Raw genomic sequence first — 21,359 nt, 5'->3', positions numbered from 1 at the left:
TCCTTCCTTCCTTCCCTTCCTTCCCTTCCCTCCTTCCCTCCTTCCCTCCCTCCCTCTCTCTCTTTCTCTCTCTCTTTCTTTCTCTCCCTTCCTTCCTTCCTTCCCTCCTTCCTTCCTTCCTTCCTTCTTTTCTTTTCTTTTTTTCTTTTCTTTTCTTTTCTTTTCTTTCTGCCAGTCATGGGGCTTAAACCCAGGACCTGGGCACTGTGCCTGAGCTTCTTTTGCACAGGCTAGTACTCTACCATTTGAGCCACAGCACCACTTCTGGCTTTTTCTATGAATATGGTACTGAGGAATTGAACCCAGGCCTTCATGCAAGCTAAGCAAGCACTTTACCATGAAGCCACATTTTCAGCCCAACTTTCTACTTCTTATAAAGTATAATCTTTAGAATTATGTATCAACAAAGGTCATTAAGTTGGAAAGATATCTTACTAGTAAAAGTACTAATCCTTATTTTAAAAATGACAGATCAAACCTACAAAAAATATGTATGTGTTTTGGATGCCTTGGAACTAAAAACACTTTTAGTGTGATGATGCTTCCTCTGTTTTATACACTCACCTTTGAAGACAATTAAGTTCATAGTATTAAGCACATAACTTAAATTTAAGTTCCCTTTATATAGTATCCTGTCTCTGTTGCTGTTCTGAACTTAGACTTACAATATGCATGCTAATGATTTGCACTATGCTTGTGCTTCTCTATAAACAAAGTTCTGATTAAATGAAATGAATAGATGATTTTTAACTACTCTAGTCACAGAAAATATTTCCCAAAGCTCTAAATAGCTTCTTGCAAAGAAGAAAAGAGACTGGTGTTTACCTTCTTATCTACTAGGGTTGAAAAGATAGAGTCACTAGTGTGGACAGTTACTGAACTCCATGTTATGACTATCTTTAAGGACTTACAAAGTATTTTTGGTCTGTTTAAAATGTTAATGCATAGTCAATGACATCTAAACTCTGGGGATATCTGGATATCACTTTAGGATCTGCCTGAAGTTTGTAGTACTTAATCCTTTAAAAGACAGATCTGCTTGTAAATCCACAAGTAGAGATAAGAAGTCACTGACTGAGTCTGAACCCTTTACAAATGAAGTATGTTATTGGCAGAAAGAAAGGATGAATTACCTTTTAAAACAAGTTTCTAAGATCATCATGATTCCTCTATCACTAAATGTGACATAACTTTGTAAAACAAAGCAATTATGTGGACATCATCTTTATGTTGAAAAGGAAGTGTTTAAATAATAGTTAGGTAAGAGATACAACTATCCTTTAGAAGCCTAGATAATTTTTTTTATCTGCTGGTCATCTACAGCTACTCATAAACCAGAATGGAAGCAGTTGTAGGCTTTATGTCTCTCTTAACTTAATGAATTCTGTCTTTTTTCATACAGTATTCCAGGGGTGGAGGAATACGAAGATAATACTTAAGCTTCAAATTTTTTAGTTCTGAATTGATTGTGGTTTATATTCTGTGGTTTTGACTTTTAGGATAAGCAATAATAAAAACAGTAATAAATAAACAATAATAAAAAAGTAATATCTGATACTGTAGTTACTAAAAGAGTAATGCAAATATAAAGAAAGAACAGATACAATTGAATTCAGGTGGATGGCAATGCATTTTAAATTATCAGTTGAATATTGGAAAATACCTATTGGCTTGAAATGTAGCTTGAGTAACAAATTTCATGTTACCCATCATGACCTACTTATCATATAGATAATTTAATTGTTAATATATTCTATTTCAAACTTGCCTCTACTTTATATTCTGTATGATTTTTTTAATTATATTTTTTATTCAGTTCCTTCTCATTCTTAAGTCTGCAGCTTGGTAAGCTGAAAAGAAATACCATTATAAAATAGTAAGCTGTATGATTGAAATAATATTTTAAAATACAGACAATTTTAATGGCAATCCAGCAATAGTTTCAGGGCATAAATATCATCAATTTACTTATTTAAAGTAGACTGCTAGTTCCTAATTGAGATAATTTTTGTTTATTTAAAACAAAGTCAATTTTGGGTTTCTTAACCTTTATCTATTGATTTATATTTATACCAATAGAGTTACATATTTCTTAAAGCATTTAATGAATTCCTACATGCAATTATGTATATTGACTTTATTTCCTTTTTCCCATTAATGACTCGAAATATTACTCTGTTCTAGGAGGAAGACAGACCTGAATTTTCTATTCTTTATGGATTTGTCTAATCCCATTGAGTAACAGAGCCCAAAATATGCAATGGAAAAATATTAATATAAATTAATTTGTAGTTGAGACAATAAACATCACTATTTACTGTGTATTCACTTTTTCTGTCTACTAAATTACTTCAGAAGATGTTCAAGTACTTAAAAAAAAACCTCTCCAGATACTGTTCTCTGTCAGTCTCAAATATTCTTTTGAAAAGCAAGAATGTAAGCATCAGATTTAGTTAAAGGATTTTTCACTGATGCCAGGGTTTTCGAGTCTAAACATACTAGGTCAATTCTCATATCCAATCAGTTATTTTTCACCAACACCTGATATTCTCAGTCGTCTTAATTATACTCTTTGGTTTGGTATGTCCTGTCATTCTTGAAAGAACTGTATTTGATGTTGGTATAATTTGTGGAGGGGAAGGGAAAAACAAATCGTTTAAATAGGGATACAGGTGGACCCCTTGCAACAATGAGATATACAACTCGTTATGTCGAAAAACAAACTGTACAACTTTGGCTGGAGAGGGGGTTGGAGGTGGGAAAGGATGGGAAGGGGAAACAAAGGAGGAGGCAACACTGCTTTATAAGAAATGTACTCATTATCTTGCCCATGTAATTGTAACCCCTGTATACAGTATTTTCACAATTAAAAAAAAAGAAATTTAAGCTGAAAATATTGTCCTAAAGTTTGTCGTCTATGTGTTTTGGGATTGGATCAGTGCTTTGTGAGAAAGTATTATTACTATGCTCAGTTCTTCAACAATTGACTTCCACAGATAATGTGTATGAAGTGGTTCAGGAAAGGAATTGGGTTAAATTTGTATAATATTATGAAGACAAGTTTTATTTTCAACTCAGGATAACAAAGTCTGATGTTTTTAGGCAAAGCATGATTCTCTTTACATGAATGCTTGGAATATTGTGCATGTAAAGCAAAAACTGAAGAGGTGACTATTAAGGAACGCATGAAACAATTCTAAACACGTATGTTTTCATTGTCTGCAGGAGAGCTGGAAGTATTTCAGAAAGATGGGGAACGAAAGATTCAGAGTCGGCAGCAACTTCCAGTGGGAACAACTTGGGGGCCATTTGCTGGGAAGATGGACTTGAATAATAATTCCTTGGTATGTAGGCTTTCTAAAATATTTGGCTCTGAATATTTTGCCATAGTCTAGAAATTGCTTGCGTCTCAGTGAAATCCTTAAAAGTAAGTTTGGGTTTTGGGTTTATGGGTTTTTTTTTTTTTTGCTGCTTTCATGGACTGCAAAACTTGGATATTTTCCAAGTGGCCTGACAGTAATATACACAGACTTTAGAAGGAAACAGCTTACTCATATTAAATGGTCGTCTAGAAAAGTAATTTATAAGCTTATTTCTTTATCTGCTTTGCCAGACTAAGACTATTCACATTTAATAATATGTACAATTACCTTTAGTTTTAAGATGACATAAATTAATTGTCAGACATTACCAGTTTACATGAACAATAAGAAATAAACACTTTATTATTCCTTACTAATAATGTTTGTACCTCTAAGAGGAAGGAAAGTGATTGGCAATAAAATTACCATAAAACAAAGTTGTTGGTTGTTTTTTTTTTTTTTTTTGGTAAAAAGTTCTGAGACCAGAAAGTTGACTTCTTGGTAAGATTATATGGATAACTGACTAACTAGGTGTTTTAAAGATCTCATTGGCAATACCAAAGAGTTGGTATTGTATTCAATACCAAGAGGTTGGGCTGTATTCATTTCCTGAGTCTCTAGAAGAATTCATTCTGGCTTCTCAAGGCTACCCTCATCCCTAGGGTCAGGGTCCCTTTCCATTTCAATGTCAGCAATGACTAGTTCAATCCCCTCCTCCATATTCCAACTCTGCCATTCTTAAGAACACGTATGGTTATATTGGGTTCACCTAGGAAATACAGGCTGACTCCTCTATTTGAATGACTATCCTTCTTAATTCTTTTTGCCACGTAGTGTAACATTCCCACATTTGAGAGATTAAGAAGTAGAAATTTCTTATGAGCAACCCTCTACCTGTCAAATGCATAAAGTAAAAATAATAGGTAGAAAACATCTATCATCTTAAATGATAATACAAGTAATACACCTTAAGCAGAAAAATGTTTCACAGTCCTTAGAAGAGCCAGAAATTAATGTGTACCTATTTGTTCTGATGAACAACCTTTTCTTTGAATAGTGTTCTTATGGGAAGAACTCATGATTGTTGAATGACGTAGTCTATGGGAACATGATGGGAATATGAAAACTCAGAGGGGTAGATGAGTGTATCAGATTCTCCAGCGTGTCATTCTCTTTTTTCAATTTATAGCATGGAAGTAATTCCTTCTTTAAATTATTTTATGAAAGATATGGGTAGATCTGTGTGTACTCAAGCACTGTGTCACTATGACAGATTACTGACATAACTGAAAGTAATGTTTGGAATAAAGAAGAAATATTTATGTCATAGCACTTGCTTGTGAGGTTCTAGATCTGTTTCTTATTTCCTAAATCCATGTATTGATCCATAAAATGATAAGAGATTTAATATGTATTTAAGAACCAAGCAAGTTGACCTTACATTATTGTCCAGACTACATATTTAATAATGTAGGCAACTTCTTTGAAAGAGAGGTTTAGGTAAACTCTATAAACAACACTTGCCTTAGTTTGTCAAGTTGTATTAACAGACTTTTTTTACTGAGGGCTTTCAGAGAGTAATTTGTTCCTTAATGGTTAAAAAACTAAGATTACCCAAACATCGAAGATGGAGTTAAGTGGTATCTGAATCCACTTTATATGGTTGTTTCTGTTCTCTAGAACTCCTGAAAAGATTAGTTAAGCTTAAAATTAAGATATTTATTACCTTATTTATCATTGCATACCAACATCAGCACCTTCTTTTCTCTGATATTCCTCCAATTGTTTACTGCCTTCGAAATGGCACATATAGTTAATTCAAGACATGGTGAACATTTTCTTGCTAGTATATCAAGAGGATATTTGTATTACATATATGTTTTGATTAATCTTTGTATCATTTATTTGTGTAACTTCATTGTGGTAGTTTTTTAACATTTTAATCACATGCATATTTGTGATACACAGTTTAAAAATGTTTTGTAAAGATAAAGTTTTCATTAAAATCACTTCCTAGACAACATAGCTTTGCTGCTTTAGTTAATATTCCTGTAAATTCTGTCTATTATAGCTATTTAATTTCAGTGCAAATATATGAATTATTTTACAATTTCTGATACTATTTAAATCACATGAATAGTCTATGGTTTCAGAATTTAGGGTTGTGTTATAATTATAAAAATAATCTCAATTCTGCTTTCATTTTTTATCTTAGAGTTTATGTATCTAATTCTATTATTTACTTAAAAGATTGATTCTTAAATTACAAAATTCAATTGCCTCACTAAAATATACTTCAAATATTTTTTGAAACCACTTTCTCTTCCAGAATTTATTTCTGCTTTTATGTTCTTAAATACTATTAACAGTAGTAATACCATCATGAATGTTAGTGTATGTTGGTTGATTAATAGAGTACATATCTGAATATTTATTTCCAGACAGTGTGTTGATGATTAACTCAGTTGCCACTCTAGAAAACCCTGTAATTTTGATGTTATTTTAATTTATATTTTGTGTATGGGAAGAGAAAGGCTCTGGATTACAATATCTTTAACATGATTTGATCATCATAAAATTGATAAGGTGTCTTTACATGAATCTAAATTGATAAAAACCTCAAAGAGAAAATGTTCAATTATTATAGTTGTTGTTTTTTAATCTTGGGGCAAAGGGTTTGTACTTACACTACTTGAGTAAGAAAAGACATCTATGATTTTAAGATTTTATTGCCTTCTTAGAAGTTGGACAGTACTTTAATATGAATTTTATATTGTGAAGATAAATTTCCTTTATAAAAGAATATATAGTTTACTAACTAACCCTTCCTTACTTCACTTTGACTCTCATTTGGATTAACGTACTCTTTTAAATTGCTTGTTCTCCGATGGATGTAATGTTACTGTGCTCATATTCACAGTGTTGGCTCAGGAGATTCAGCACACTAATTAATCCAACACAGTAATTAATTGAGTCACCATGCCAGATGTCAAATCCTTTTTATATCTTTCAAGTCCCCATCTTGAAGTGCATTTGCAATATGCCACCTTCTGCAGAAAGCCCTTGCATACCAGGCATTTGGATATATAGACAATATTCCAAGATGCATAGGCTGTAGTGAAACACCACACAAACTGACCTGACACCAACTTATTCTTGTAATCATATAATACCCTGAACAAAAAAAAAAGCTCTCTTTCATGCTTTCTTATCTTGGTAGATACTCAATGTTTTAAAATTTTGATAACAGCAGCAGTCACAGAGTAAATATATTTATTGGGACAGGTACAGGGCAAAAACCTTTATGTATTTATATGATATTTGGTTCTTATACATCATTATATTTTAACAAAGTATTATACAGGAATAACTAGGTACTATACTTCAGGAACTTAAATAATTAACTCAAATTTGATGTTGTCTCTAGAACCCATATTACAATCCCTGAAATGTTATATAGAATATAGAATTAACAGTACTTATTTTATAGAGATTTTACATAAACTAAATGAGATAATGTATCAACAAAAATTATTTCTATTCAACTCTTAAAAAGGATCCATTAAAATTTCACAAGTTAAAAGCTCAAAATACTTCCCCAAACAAAAACTTCGTTAGTGTGTAAGGATTTATATATTTACATTTTTTTCTCTGTTAAGGAATTAAACCTTTTCAGAGAAACAGTACTAACAGGTTGTGTAAAATGATAGAATGAGATTTATTATAAGGAATGAATTCATGGAGTTCATGGAGTTCAGGGAGTTCAATATCTGCAGTGCGGGCTGGTAAGCTGGCACCCAATCTGGGACAAGTGGAGTCCAAAGACTGTTGTAATTTCTGGTTGCGTGGAGAAGTCAATCTGTGTGTTCTCTTCAGGCCTCCAACTTATTGGATGAGTCCTATATATTGTTCTGCCAAAGTTCATTTTTTAAAATTTATTGGTCATCAGTCCTAATATTGTTATTTGACAGTATTTTGAACTTGGGGCTTTACACTTGCTAAGCAGGCTATACAATTTGATCCATGCCCCAGGTTCATTTTGGTGTGGTTCTTTTTGAAATAGGTTGTCCATTTTCTTCAAGGCCTTCCCAGATAAAGACAATTATTACTTATGCTTCCTGCCATGGTTGAGGTGACAGATGATTGCCAGTTATTGGTTGAGATGGGAACTTCTAAACTATTTTCTGTGACTGATCTTGAACCATGCTCTCCAGGAAGATCTGCAGCTCCCAAGTAGCTAGGATGACAAGCATTTACTTACATGCATGGTGACTTTGTTCAAACACAACTTCTCTGGCTATCACAAGCCTCATCGTAACTGGTAACCTGTAAGTTTCCACTTTTGAATTGTGACTTTATGACTCTGAAAGAATTTCTTGCCTGTAATAAACCTAGACTTTTTCTCCTTTTCCTTCTTTCTCTTTTTTTCTCTTTTCTCTTTCCTTCCTTCTTTTTTCCTTCCTTCCTTCCTTCCTTCCTTCCTTCCTTCTTTGCTTCCTTCTTTCCTTCCTTCCTTCTTTGCTTCCTTCCATCCTTCCTTCCCTTTCTTTCCTCTTTTTCCTTCCTTCCTTTCTCCCTTCCTTCCTTTCTTTTTTTTTTGTTGGTCATGGGAATTGAATTCAGGGCCTGGGCACTGTTTCTGAGTTCTTTTTCTCAAGGCTAGCACTCTACCACTTTAGCCACAGTGCCACTTTTGATTTTCAGGTGGTTAATTGGAGATAATTCATAGATTTTCCATCCTGGGCCTGCTTTGAATCACAATCCTCAGATCTCAGATTCCTGAGTAGCTAGATTGCATGTGTGTACCACCAGTGCCTGCTTAGAATGTTTTCTAAAATTGTGTTTCAGTGTTGAGGAATAATATAGAATAAGTGCAAACATGGAAGAACAACCTTGGTGTTTTCAATGTCTTCTGATTTCATTAGTTAGGAACATCAATAATGCTGACAAAGCAACTTTTAAAATCAAGTTCTATTCAATTTCTGCCTTGGAGATGTAGTTTCTATATGTACATATTATGCTTTTGAAGGTTTACTCATATTCTCCCAAAGGACAAAGACGTTTGTGATAAACTAACACTTGTCTTGCTAGCACAGGATAATTCCTAATAATTATTAAAGAACAGTGACTGTTTAGAAGGTTGGATGTCTAGATTTTAAGTACCATTCACCTTCTCTTGTATTTGAATGTATCACCTGTCAGTAGCTAACTTGTCTTAGTGGATTCAACCAACTGCTAGGAGCATGTGACATGCATACTTAATTAAAGTGAACATAAATATTAAGTCCCACATAACTTACCTCATAATAGTAATCTCACTATGACATGGTTAATTCAACACAAAATGAAAATTGGAAGAAAATTTTCATTTCATTTTGTTCAATCAGTATAGAACTTTGCTTTCTTATCCTACAGGGCATTTGTGACATTAATTCAGCCAGAGAAAAATATACATATAAAGTTCCTCGAGGGCATTTATTGACCTACTAGTGAAATGATGCATGTCTTAAATTAAGATTTAGAGCAAACTAATGCATATAACTAACTTCCATCTTTCAAAGACATTATCTTCATAGCAATGCAGCAGTTGAGGAAAAAATTAGAAGTTCTTGATCCTCATCATTATAATTATTATTATTAGACATCTCCATTTCTCCCCTTCCACCTTTTCCAGCATTCATCTTTGATCCTGCTCATCGGTAGAATTGTCAGGTTTCATGCTGTACATTACACTGTAGCCAACATACCTCTGCACATGTCTGTGGCACTCACTTCCACAGTCAAAGGCTGTTTAGTGGAAACATCTGTGGTTTTTCTACCTGAGGAAATTTTCCAGCCTCAGAAGCAAACTCAAAGCAAGCCAGGCACACCTGACATGCTGGACCTTTCCTATTCCCAGCAGTTATACATAACCAGTGATGAGGAGAAGATTTGTGGCTAACACCCCTCCCTCATCACTTAGAACACAACAAGTGTTCTATACTGTCTACTGGAGTTTGCCAGTGGAATTAACCTCCAACAGGCTTAATGCTCATTTTATAGGCTTCTTTTCCTTTCCTGCTCAGTCCTATACTCTTCTGCTGAACCTCATTCAGAGCACTTCCCCAAAAAACGACTTGTACTTGAATCGCTCCAGTAAGTTTCATGTAAAGCCATACAAAGACAGCTTCTAAGATTGAAAACTGAAGTGAGGTTACTAGCAAATATCCAAATTATTGCTGAGATTCAAGCATAGATTTGTTGAATTTACTTTATTAAATTATGAGTCTCCACCACTGACATACAATAGGTATTCAATAAATGCTCTAAAGTAAAACCTAATCCAATGGAATTCACTGATTAGGAACATTCTCCCTAACCTCACCCATGTCCCATTACCTCTACCTCGTCAGTGATGGAATTTATACTTTTGTTAAGGCATGACTCCTTGTTAGGTCTTGTATTCTGTTCACTGATGTTGACCTTGGGAATGATATCTTCCTTCTTAATGTGCATTGTAATCTGAGCACAACACTATCATGCTTTCCTATTTCTCATATCTTTCTGAGTCTTGGTTTAGTTTTTAATTTAACTATGCCTGGTTCCCAAAACACTTCTGGTTTTTCTTCTCTACTCCCTGTGTCCCTAGTGGTTCAGGGTGATTATCCACTCAAAAAGCTTCAATGACTAATTTGCAAATGACATTTAAATTTTAAAAAACCTCTATCCTTGGGGGTTTATTTTTCAAAAATTTTTATTGTGCTTAAGTGGTTACATAATTTCCCAAATTTCACAGTATTGTGGGATAGAGATGCTTAAAGTCACAAACACATTTTAACTTTTATGGAGCAAATTGTCTATCATGGTATATAACATTTATGAGTTCTATGAGCTTTGCAATACAGCTATTTCTTCCACATTGGGTGATATGTACATTTCTTTTGCTTTGCATGGCATCAGCTGTTCCCTCTTTCCCACTCGTTCCTTCCCTCCCATCACTGCCATTGAGTTGCTTAGTTCATTTTGATCAATGTCCAGTGCAGCTGATGGGTCCTGATGTTGTATGTTTTTCCCTGATTCCCTCTAGTTCTGTGTTGTCCTCCTAGTTTCCCTCCAGTATGCACATATATACCATATATGTGATCATCAGTGTGGGGTTATTTAGTAGCGATTCGACCAGATAAGTGGAAGTCCTTTGTTTCTTAAGTCTTGTTAATGTTGTCATATCCGTTTTGGATTTAACATCCACTTATCAGGGAGACCAGTTGCCGTTTGTCTCTTTGCTCTTGGCTTACCTCGTTCAACATGATTTCTTCTAGCTCCATCCATTTCCCTGCAAATACCATTATTTTGTCCTTTCTAATGCCTGCATAATATTCCATTGTGTATAGATACCACAATTTTTGGATCCACTCATCTGTGGTGGGATATCTGGGGTGTTTCCATATCCTGGCTATTGTGAACAGTGCTGCAATAAACATGGAGGTGCACGTGTCCTTGTATCCTGGTTCCTGTTTTTCAGGATAGATGCCTAGGAGTGATATGACTGGGTCATAAGGGAAATCAATATTTAGCTTTCTGAGAACCCTCCAGACTGCTTTCCAAAGTGGTTGTATAAGTGTACATTCCCACCAGCAGTGTAATAGGGTTCCTCTTTCTCCGCACCCCTTCCAGCATTTGTCGTTGGCTGACTTGAGGATGTGGGACATTCTGACTGGGGTAAGGTGGTATCGCAGGGTTGTCTTTATTTGCATTTCCTTCACAACCAACACATTTCCTCATGTGTTCCTTTGCCATTTTTATCAGGTCTTCTGAGAAGTCTCTCTAGTTTCCTTGCCCATTTAGTAATTGGTTTGTTAGGTTTGGGAGGGATTAGTTTCTTGAGTTCCCTGTATATACTGGATATTAACCCTTTGTCTGATATATTGCTGGTAAATATTTTTTTCCCAGTTAGTGGGTTGTCTTTCTAGCTTGGTTGCTATAGCTTTAGCTGTGCAGAAACTTTTTATTTTAAGGTAGTCCCATTTGTCAAGTCTCTTTCCAAGTTGTTGTGACCCTGGGACTCTGTTCAGGAAGTTCCTGCCTGTGCCTAAGTTCAAGTGTCTCTCCTACTCTGTCCTGCAATAGTTTCAGAGATTCAGGTTTGATGTTAAGGTCTTAAATCCATTTTGTGGGATGTTGGTGTATGGTGATAGGCTGGGGTCCACTTTTTTTAAATTTTTTTTTGTTTTTTTTTGGGGGGGGTCCGGTCGTGGGGCCTGAACTCTGGGCCTGGGCACTGTCCCTCAGCTCTTCAGCTCAAGGCTAGCACTCTACTACTTGAGCCACAGCGCCACTTTTGGCTTTTTTCTTTTTTTCTTTTTTTTGCTTATGTGGTGCTGAGGAATCAAACCCAGGGCCTCAGGCATGCAAGGCAAGCGCTCTACCACTGAGCCACCTTCCCAGCCCCGTGGGGTCCACTTTTAGTCTTCTGCATGTGGCCGCCCAGTTTTCCTAGCACCAGTGGTTGAAAAGGCTGTGCTTCTTCCACTGTATGTCTTTGGCTCCTTTGTCAATTATCAGATGACTGTAGGCCTGTGGATTTATTTCTGGATCTTCTATTCTATTCCATTGGTCTTTGGGTCTGATTTTGTGCCAGTACCATGCTGTCTTTGTTATTATGGCTCTATAGTAGAGTTTGAAGTCTGGCATCGAGATCCCTCCCATGCTTGGGTTTTTTTTTTTTTTTATCCTTTCTTTAATATAGCTAATTTCAACTATTTTTCCAAACCTTTCCAAACTTCTGTCCCCCAACTTAAAAGTCACAGGGAGTTTATTCATTTTTTTCCTTCCTTTCTTTCTTTCTTTCTTTCTTTCTTTCTTTCTTTCTTTCTTTCTTTCTTTCTTTCTTTCTTTCTTTTTTTGTCAGCCGTGGGGCTTAAACTCTGGGCCTGAGCACTGCCCCTCAGCTCTTAAGCTCAAGGCTAGTACTCTACCACTTGAGCAACAGCACCACTTCTGGTTTTCTGGTGGTTAATTGAAGATGAGTCTCATGGACTTTCCTGCCCGGGCTGGCTTTGAACTGTGGTCCCCAGATCTCATCCTACAGGATTATAGGCATGAGCCAGCAGTACCCAGCACAGGGAGTTTATTCTTGACTCTACATAGAGTAGGAAAATCATTGTTATTCTCCTTGACTTCCAACTTCAGTCTTGGGGTTGCCCTTCCCCATTCTGGCTTTGAAGAGAGTTCATTCAATCAGTTGTTTCCCATCCTCCCTCCCCCCCCTATATTTGTTCCTTTCTTCTCACATCTCAAATGCTTGTTCACATGTAGAATTGGACATATCCTCTCCTCTCTTCTTTTTGCCTGGAACTATCATCCTGTTGTTTGCTTCTGTTCGAACATCTTTCATGGTTTTTCTTCTCACATTAGGAAATGTAATTAGCATAAATCCTGCTTTCTGAATCTCTGCTGCCTTCTTGCTCCTAATACACAGCTTTACTGAGACTGCCTTCACGTCTCACCTTGATCATCACAAAATTCACTTAATTCTCCTTTCTGCCCTTGTTTCTTATTCTTTACCCCAACCACAGAATACCATAAATATTACTACTAAATTTCATCAGACTAAAGTATCTAAAATGCTCCGAGTATATTTTCTGCTCCCATCCCCATGCTTTGACTGTCCTACATGTTCATCATCCTGGAAACCCTAATGTTTCTATCTTCTGCGCCGCTTCATCATAATTACTCCATTCCTTGCTTATAAAGTCATCTCAAGTTCACCTCCAAAGTAGACCTTCCCTGAAGCCTGCAGTCTGGAAAGGATAACCCCCCAAGAATTGCCTCCTTCCTCTGTTTCCTAAGAGAATGGTACTAATCACATAATTGTGAGCTCTTATTTACTTGCCTATCTCCCCTGCAGAGTACATACATATCTGTCTTTTGTCTTTAAATCCTTCCTGCCTAGAAGAAGTCTAGTGTACAGTAGGAGCTCGATGAGTAGTCACTACCTGAGTAAAGTAATTCCTTCTTTTCATTTTTTCCCCAACAGCAAAGACAGATGCACAGCTCTCCTTACTCAGCATCCTTTCGTGTCCATTGCTCCATCTACTCCACTTAGCAGGACACTTGCCACAGTAAACACCCTCATGAGTATGTTTTATGTTTTTATATATGTTTATTCTTTTTAATTTCATTTGATTGAAACAGTTCGTAGGGAAGTGTAACTACTATATCTTTAATATTTGTGATCATTTCTTGATAAATGTTGACTAATTTTGACGTGAGTCTTGCGACTCTTCGAGCCATTTGGGGAGGAGAAGATGTTGAACTACTGAAGCAATTAGGATTTGTTCGCAACGATCAGTCTTAGATCCCTTGCGATGACATGGGTGGAGGCCAAGAAGGTGTTCTGCTCTACCATGCTTCCCACGAAGTCTCATCCAGCATCGCACTTTCCAGTGACAAACCATCTGGGAAATTCCATCTGTCTCCGCTTGGAAACTGAGGTGGCAGTCTCCCACTGTGAGCAATTTTCTATTAACTTCTTGGATAAGATCAGTCAGATTTATACTGAATTGATGGGAACCGTAAGAGCAGGGTTGTTCCAAAAGAAGACAAATGTACTGATTCCTCTAATTGGGCTTAAGCCAGTTTCATTCACAGATGCCCTTAGGTTCTAGTAGTGCAAGGACTTATAACCTTTTTAATTGTACCCTGTTCCTCTTGGGAGATGTTGGTGAAATACATTATTGATGGAGGTTGTAGATGTGTCCCTTAGGGAGGGCAAGATCCTGGCTTCTCCAGTATTCTATCTGCTATGTGGAGAATTAATGGAAACGGAGTGGACAGGCAAGCTGCTCAGCGAAGACATGAAGGCAAGACATTTAATGCATCAGAGCCTTGGAAAACGATGCATATGTCTGGTTTCCAGAATTAAAGTAAGCTTTTGGTTGTTGCTTTTTGTGGAGGGAGATGTTGTTCAGGGAGAGGATAGAGTATGGATGCCTGAGAAATCAAAAACATCTTGTAGAATATATATCTGAAAGGAGGAACTGAGCATCAAAGAATTCTTTCATAATTCAGATCTGTAGAAACAAATCAGTCAGGGAGGCCATCTGCATAGTGATTGGAAGGGACAATTATATAACAATGAAGGCAGAGTTGTGATGTTGACAGTGGATAGAATTATATTGTCATCTGGGACAAGGATGTTGAACTAAAAATATAAATTGTGCCTTTCCTAGATGTAACTAATCTGTCTGATCATCTCCTCCTTCTTTTGACTTACGTTTTCTCCTGTTTGTTTTTTTTTTCCAAGTTCTGTATGTTCCAACTTAGATTTACACAATAAAGACCCAGAGAAAAAAATTCCTTGCCGTGCAGGGAAGGTTTTATCTATGGGTCTAACTTAACTATCCTGTATGTGAAATTTAAAGCTTTTGGCTTATGATGCATGGCTAGACATATTTTACCTGTAATTTAGGCCAAGTTTGAATAAACAAGAAGTTATCTTTTTCACTTAAGATGACTCGTTCTCTTTATATTTTTATTCAAGATTATTTCATAGAGTTATTAAAAGGAGTATCCATACTGTACTGTTGAGGTAATTAACATCTTAGAGACATTAATTTGTATCATTATATAAACAGAGTTGCTCTACGGAGAGGCTATCTAAAGTTGAGTCTATAGAGTACAGGTACATACCTCCTCTAGAGAGTAGGCATGAAGGAGGAATGCAGGATCTTGGCCTCTGTTGGGTGCTGTCACTGTGTATTAGTTCCCTGTAAGAATTTTTTTGTTGATGTTGTCATTAGGATTGTCCCAACTCTCTGTTTGCCAACAGCAGTCCTTATGAGGTCTGGGAAGGGAGGGACAGGTAGTACCTGGGGGAGAAAGTGTTTTGAAACATTTTACTCTGCTGTTTGTATCCCACAACTCACAGGATGTAAAGCTCAGAATTTTTTTTTTTTTTTTTTTGCTGGAGGGAGAAGGTAAAAAAAATGAGACAACATTGTAAGAAATTGTTTGAAAACTTGATCAAAACAGCTTCCTGTCATTTTCTGATAGAAGTAGCATGCCTTTTCAAGTCTTACTACTTCACTTTTGGGGAGGAATTTCCCTTTTACAAATATTTCTAAAGAGTTTCTCATTGTTCACTCACCTGTTATCTGCATAGCTATGATAAGTATCATCCCAGCGTTATGAGGAGTTAGCAGCATTCTCAGCTCAGCATGACAATTAATACATTCTGGGCCTTAGATATGATAGGTGAACACATAGACATACATACCATTTTTGTACCCCTTCAATTTGCTCTGAAATATCAAAACTACTTAAGATAATACTGTCCAACTCTCCTACTGTGTTAGACTCAGCTTTTAATCTAATTATCAGTAGGTAATCAGGATGGTATTAGCCAAGTATTATAGTTCAGCTCTAACCCTCGATTTGCATGGACTATCTTTACTATCATGATAGAGGCCAGTTTATGACTCTGTCCAAGCTATTCCTATAAAGCTCTGTTAATGGGCATTTGGTCCAGAGCTAGCCATGCTTGCATATGTTTCTGTATTGTTCTAGGAGAAGAATAAAACAGCACTTATTAAATACTATTGCATGCTGACCCACACCCGTATTCACAGCACTCAGGAAGCAGAGGCAAGCAGAACAGAAGTTTGAAGCTAGCTTGGGGTACATTGAGAGACTGTGTCTCAAAACAACAAGAAAAATAAGAGGAAAAATCACTAAAGAAATTCAGGTTTATTTGAATTCTAGAAGTAGGATCATGGGCTACAAAGATTGTAACCAAAATCAAAGATGAGAAAGTTAAAGATACATGTGAAAATGATATATTTTACTGCTATTTCTGCAATTTAAATATGATTTTGTACCTTCAAAGTGACCAATGATTTTTTTTTAATTTAGATACTGATTTTTTCAAACCAATGTGACTTAAAATACAAGAAGCATGATTCATAAAAAAATCAAATGAGAATCAGAAATAAGAAGGGTTTGCTTGCTAAGAGTTTCTTCCTTGGTAATTTTGAGAAACATACCCTAATATACTGTGCAGATCAAAAGTGGGGAAGAAAGTATGGGAAAGAACCTGTGATGGATTCAGCATAGGCTGATTCTAGTTCCAACTGTTATAACTCAAAATGGGTCTGCTATCTTGGATAATCACACATGCTCTCAGTTTCTTCATTTATAAAATAGGTGTTATTATGCCAGACCTACATCATAGAGATGTTGCAAAATTATATAAAATTATATGCATTTAGTCACTTTGAAAAATACACAGATTGTCATACAAACCTAGATTACTTTTCATTATGTCTGTGAACAGAAAGTAGACTATCTATACTTTTAATTCTCCATACAGGGCAATACAGTCTTTTCACTTCTGACTCAGAACATACTTAAAAAGCACTTTTGGTTGTCATCTTGTGGATACATTCCCATCCACATGTGCACACACACCTTTATATATGCATAGGCACACATGCTAATTGATTGACTAGCATGAGTGTTCTATCCCAGAACTCGGAAGTACAAAACATGTCATCTGAGCATTTATCATCTTAGTAGGCAGGCTCCACAGAAGCAGTGAAAAATAACATGTATTTTCCAGAAGGGAGAGAAAAGTGAAGTAGTCAAAATGCTTTTTGAATTATCTTGGCTTTATTGTGTTTTCTTTTTGAGGGAAGTTATTTTTTAGAAAGCATTTCTGAGGTCTGTGATTGGAGATTTCCAACAACTGAAAAAAAAAGAAAAGTAATTTACCCTGTGTGATTTTGAAGTAGGTTTGTGTTTTAGAATGTTAGCTCATTCCTTTCATCATTTATGACAGTTTAGAGTTCGGTAAAGAATGGAATGAAAAAGGCAGTCATAATGCAGACACTGAGGTGCCACGAAGTGTGAAGAAACAGAAATAAATAGTAGCAAAGCTTAAAATTGAGCCTTTAATAAGAAGGCAGACAAATACACTGTGTTCCTCATTACTTTACATGTAGAAACAGGAAAATCACAGTGGGGGGGGGAGGGAAGCACCCACGGGCCCTCTGATTCCTACTTGAATCTCAGATGTGGTATTACCATTGCTCCACTGAAAGTCACTATTCTTAGGCTCACACATTATAAAGGAACCCACTGGCAGCATCAGAGATAAGCCGGAAAGCCCTAAAGTGTGCTGAATTAAGTTTCTATAAGAAAAAAACAAAACAAAAAGGCAGTCTTTGCCTTCATTAAAGAAGTTCAGGAATGGATCAAGCACATTTGTCCTTCATCTGAATAGGAGATCTAGCAAGTTATAGTCTTGTAGTATTCCTCCACATCTTTGAGGAAATGACACCTCTCCAAAAGAAGCAGACATTTGCAGAGATGTCCCCCCCCCCCCCGACCTGCTGGTACTCCAGAAAAGAGGAAGGCGGCAGGGGATGAACAGAGTGCAGGATGAAAGTCGAACATTGGTCGGTTCCATTACTTCATTAATCAAGTGGAGGCATTCTGAAAAATGTTTCTCCTTGGTTGCAGCCATCTGTTTTTTTGGTGTTAATCTGCGCCCTGTGGCAGGGTTTTGTGAGAGGAAACAATGAGCAGTTGTATCACCCCTCTTCCCCCCAATTGTTGTAGCCCCTGTCCGAAGGCTCTGAGGATGATGTAGGTCTGTATCAGCCTGATAAGGGAAAAGAGGATTCCGAATGGCTTTGGAGAGACTCGGAGGGGGTAGAGTATGCTGGTTTTGGACTAGACAAGCCGTGGAATACAGCAGAGACCCTTAATGGGATCCTAAGGGTTCATTGCCAAGCCTTCTGCTGCTTCTCGAGGTTGTTTTAATGGAATATTCTGATGGCCAAATTCTGTGTCTGTCAGAGGGGCCAAGGTTCAAGATGTTGTTTTAAGTCATTGGCTCCATAATTTGTGTTTTGTCAATGTAAGCCAAAATAAGACAAAAAAAATGCACAACACACACACACACACACACACACACACACATACAAACTAACCTTAAGAAACCTGTTCGAGTATGTATGAAATCACTTTTAGTCTACTGAAGATGAGTTTTCTAGCTATTGTCATCATTAGAGCTGCACAAGTGTCCAGTACATTTGACACACTGTACGTTCCTATTTTTTTGGCTATCTTTTGTAATGCTGATTTTACTTTGGCAAGACATTAGATTGACATATGGTTCAGTTAAGCTGTTTTGGAGCCTGGAATACCTTTGTTATTTATTGGGATTTTTGGAAGAGGATAAGTGTGTTATTTTTGTTCTGGATTAGAATATATATATATATATATATTCATACACACATTAAATGTTACAAAAATTTGGGCAGCTAAGACAGTCACTGTGAGCTTTAGAAAATGGTCTGCTGTTCTCAGGATAACTGAAATAAAAATCATCATATCTATAAAGAAAATAATAAGTATTTTGCTAAACTTCTAGTAAAATAAAGTAGCACTTTACAGCACACCATCCTAATATAGGGGGGACGATTACTGACAGGCAAAAAAAGTTGGCATCATGAAAACTTTAAGCATACTTACTCAGACTGAAACTATCACTGTTAAAATTCCACTATTGTACTTCTATATAAGTAAAAATACAGGCACAAAAAATAAAACTAATAAAATGGTTTTCAGGTGAATGAGTGATACAATCACATCACTTACCATGGTAATAAAGCACAGTTAGGGAAGTTTAGTGGTCTAGAGGCGAAGAATAGCCCCTTCTACTGAGACCTAACAGATTAAACTCCCTGCAAGGTAAACTTCAACTTTTAGCTTTGAGTTTAATACCCTATTAACTCTTGATGGAAAGTTTTTCTGTGTGAAAATAAGATAGAAGAAAAATGACCAAAGAGAACCAAGTATAATTTTGAAGCACAGCTTTTCTTTTAGAAAAATCCCCTGGGAATACAGATATACATGGATATTAGTACGTACCTTTTGCATTTTTCTATAGCCACTTATTCTTCCTTCAACATATTTATTAAACCAACTTGTTAAAAGGGGCATAGCCCAACTGTTGGCTATGGGTCATGCAAGGGTCTGGATGAAAGAGCAGAGATATTTTATTAAAGTTAACCTAACTAATCACCCACCAGATTGGTTGTCTGCTTCATGGTGTTTTAATTGATATTCTTTACAGTCAAATAAGAGCATAGTGAAATAATTACTTTATTCTTTTATAATTATTTTAACAATCTAACTCTGCTGTATTGACGTTAGCTTAAATAACTGAAATCTATTCTTTTCTCCTAATACGACATAATTATGATAAAAATCTTGAAGGGAAATTTGAGTCAGTATTTATTAAGTATGTTCTGTAAGTCATGAACGATGCTAAAAATTGACAGAGGAAACTCTTGAATTCTTGTCAAACAGAACTACTTTTTGATTACCTAAGTGAATCTGAACTCTACCCATTGTCTTACTTATTGGTTTAAGCAAACCTAACACAGTGAAAACGATATTCATATATAAGCAAGAATGAAGACATGAACACAGAGAATAAATATTTTAAAGCAGACAAGATTAAAATAAATTTCTAGCCGGGCACCAGTGGCTCACACCTGTAATCCTAACTACTCAGGAAGCTGAGATCTGAGGATTGCGGTTCAAAGCCAGCCTGGGCAGGAAAGTCCATGACTCTTATCTCCAATAAATCACTAGAAAAAAAAACGGAAGTGGTACTGTGAGCTCAAGTGGTAGAGTACTCGCCTTGAGCTGAAGAGCTGAGAGACAGCGTCCAAGCCCAGAGTTCAAGCCCCATGACCAACCCCAAAAATAAATAAATAAATAAATACATTTCTAATACAATTTTGTTATGTTTGTACTCACTACTGAATAAAGCAACTTCATGCAATAAAATGTTCCTCTATTAGATTTCACAAATGTATCAACATTTTCTTATGTATTAAGCAAAATTGTATTTATCAGTAATATTTCCAATATTTTTCTGATAATTTTATTATTTTAGCTCCAAAATGGTTGAATTATCATAAAAGATTCTATGTAAACCAGTAACAGGAAAGTATAGACAGTTATGTATATAAGTTTGGAATAAGAAAATATGCTTAAATTTTTTAGTACTTATAGCATTCAAGGGAGACAAAACTTAAAGCAGCAAATATTGTAAGCAAAACAAAGAAATACATAGGAGGCTGAAATTGAGAGGGTCAAAGTTGAAGCCTAGTCTGGGCTAACATGTTCACAGGAACTAATCTAAGGCAATCAAAGTCTGGGTGCAGTAGCATAGACCAGTCATCCCAGAAATTCAGGAAAGATAAATAGGAGGATTATGTCCCAAACTCACCTGGGCATTAACCAAGAACTTATTTGAGAAATAACAAAAGCCAAAAAGCTAGAGCTATGGCTCCATTATTAGATGATCTTCCCTAATTGATAGCTTAAAAAAAAAAGAAAAACAATAGTGTACCTCTTCAGCCCCTCCCCTCCCAAAACGAAATGTAAGAAATGCAAAATATGTATTCAATAAAACTCAAAGTGTACTCTCACATTTTCATGGTCTCCGTATTTCTGTTGGCACACACCCAGGGATTTAACGAACAATTTATCAAAATTTTTAGAGAAGTATTGCAATTGCACAAACCATGTATAAACTATTGTTCTTGACATTATTCTCTAAACATTAAAGTATACCAATGATTTACATAGAATTTACAATGAAATATGTATTGTAAGTGATCACAAGATTAGGTAAAGTATATGAAAGGATAAATAGATGATAGATAGATTATATGCAAATATTATGTCATTTTATATAAAGCACCCAAGCACCTGGCATTTCTTTTTTTGGGTCCTGAATCCAATCCCTAGGGGTTCAGAGAAGGGCCTATATCTGATTTTCTGTGTATTTCACATCTCCTTACTATGCTTTCACTGTAAGTCTAAAATTATTAAAAATTTTGACCTTCATTGAGATGGTAAATATCAAAAACAAAAAATAAATATCAAAAACAAAAAATAAATATTTTATATGTATGACAGATGCAAACAATTTGA

At 35.8% G+C, this 21,359-nt stretch overlaps 1 protein-coding gene across 2 annotated transcripts in view; it reads left to right on the top strand.

Moving 5' to 3' along the window:
• Positions 1–21,359, top strand: part of Zfpm2 (zinc finger protein, FOG family member 2) — a 447,501-nt gene that overhangs the window by 236,241 nt on the left and 189,901 nt on the right. For both annotated transcript variants that reach the window (XM_013012481.1, XM_013012482.1), the window contains exon 4: positions 3,226–3,344. In XM_013012481.1, the coding sequence (XP_012867935.1) occupies positions 3,226–3,344 (119 nt within the window). The remainder of the gene's footprint in view (positions 1–3,225; positions 3,345–21,359) is intronic.

This window comes from Dipodomys ordii, unplaced genomic scaffold (genome assembly GCF_000151885.1).
Source record: "Dipodomys ordii isolate 6190 unplaced genomic scaffold, Dord_2.0 Scaffold17, whole genome shotgun sequence".
Taxonomy (NCBI): Eukaryota; Metazoa; Chordata; class Mammalia; order Rodentia; family Heteromyidae; genus Dipodomys; species Dipodomys ordii.
Note: the sequence above shows the minus strand (reverse complement) of the source record. Positions and strands in the feature narration are given on the sequence as shown.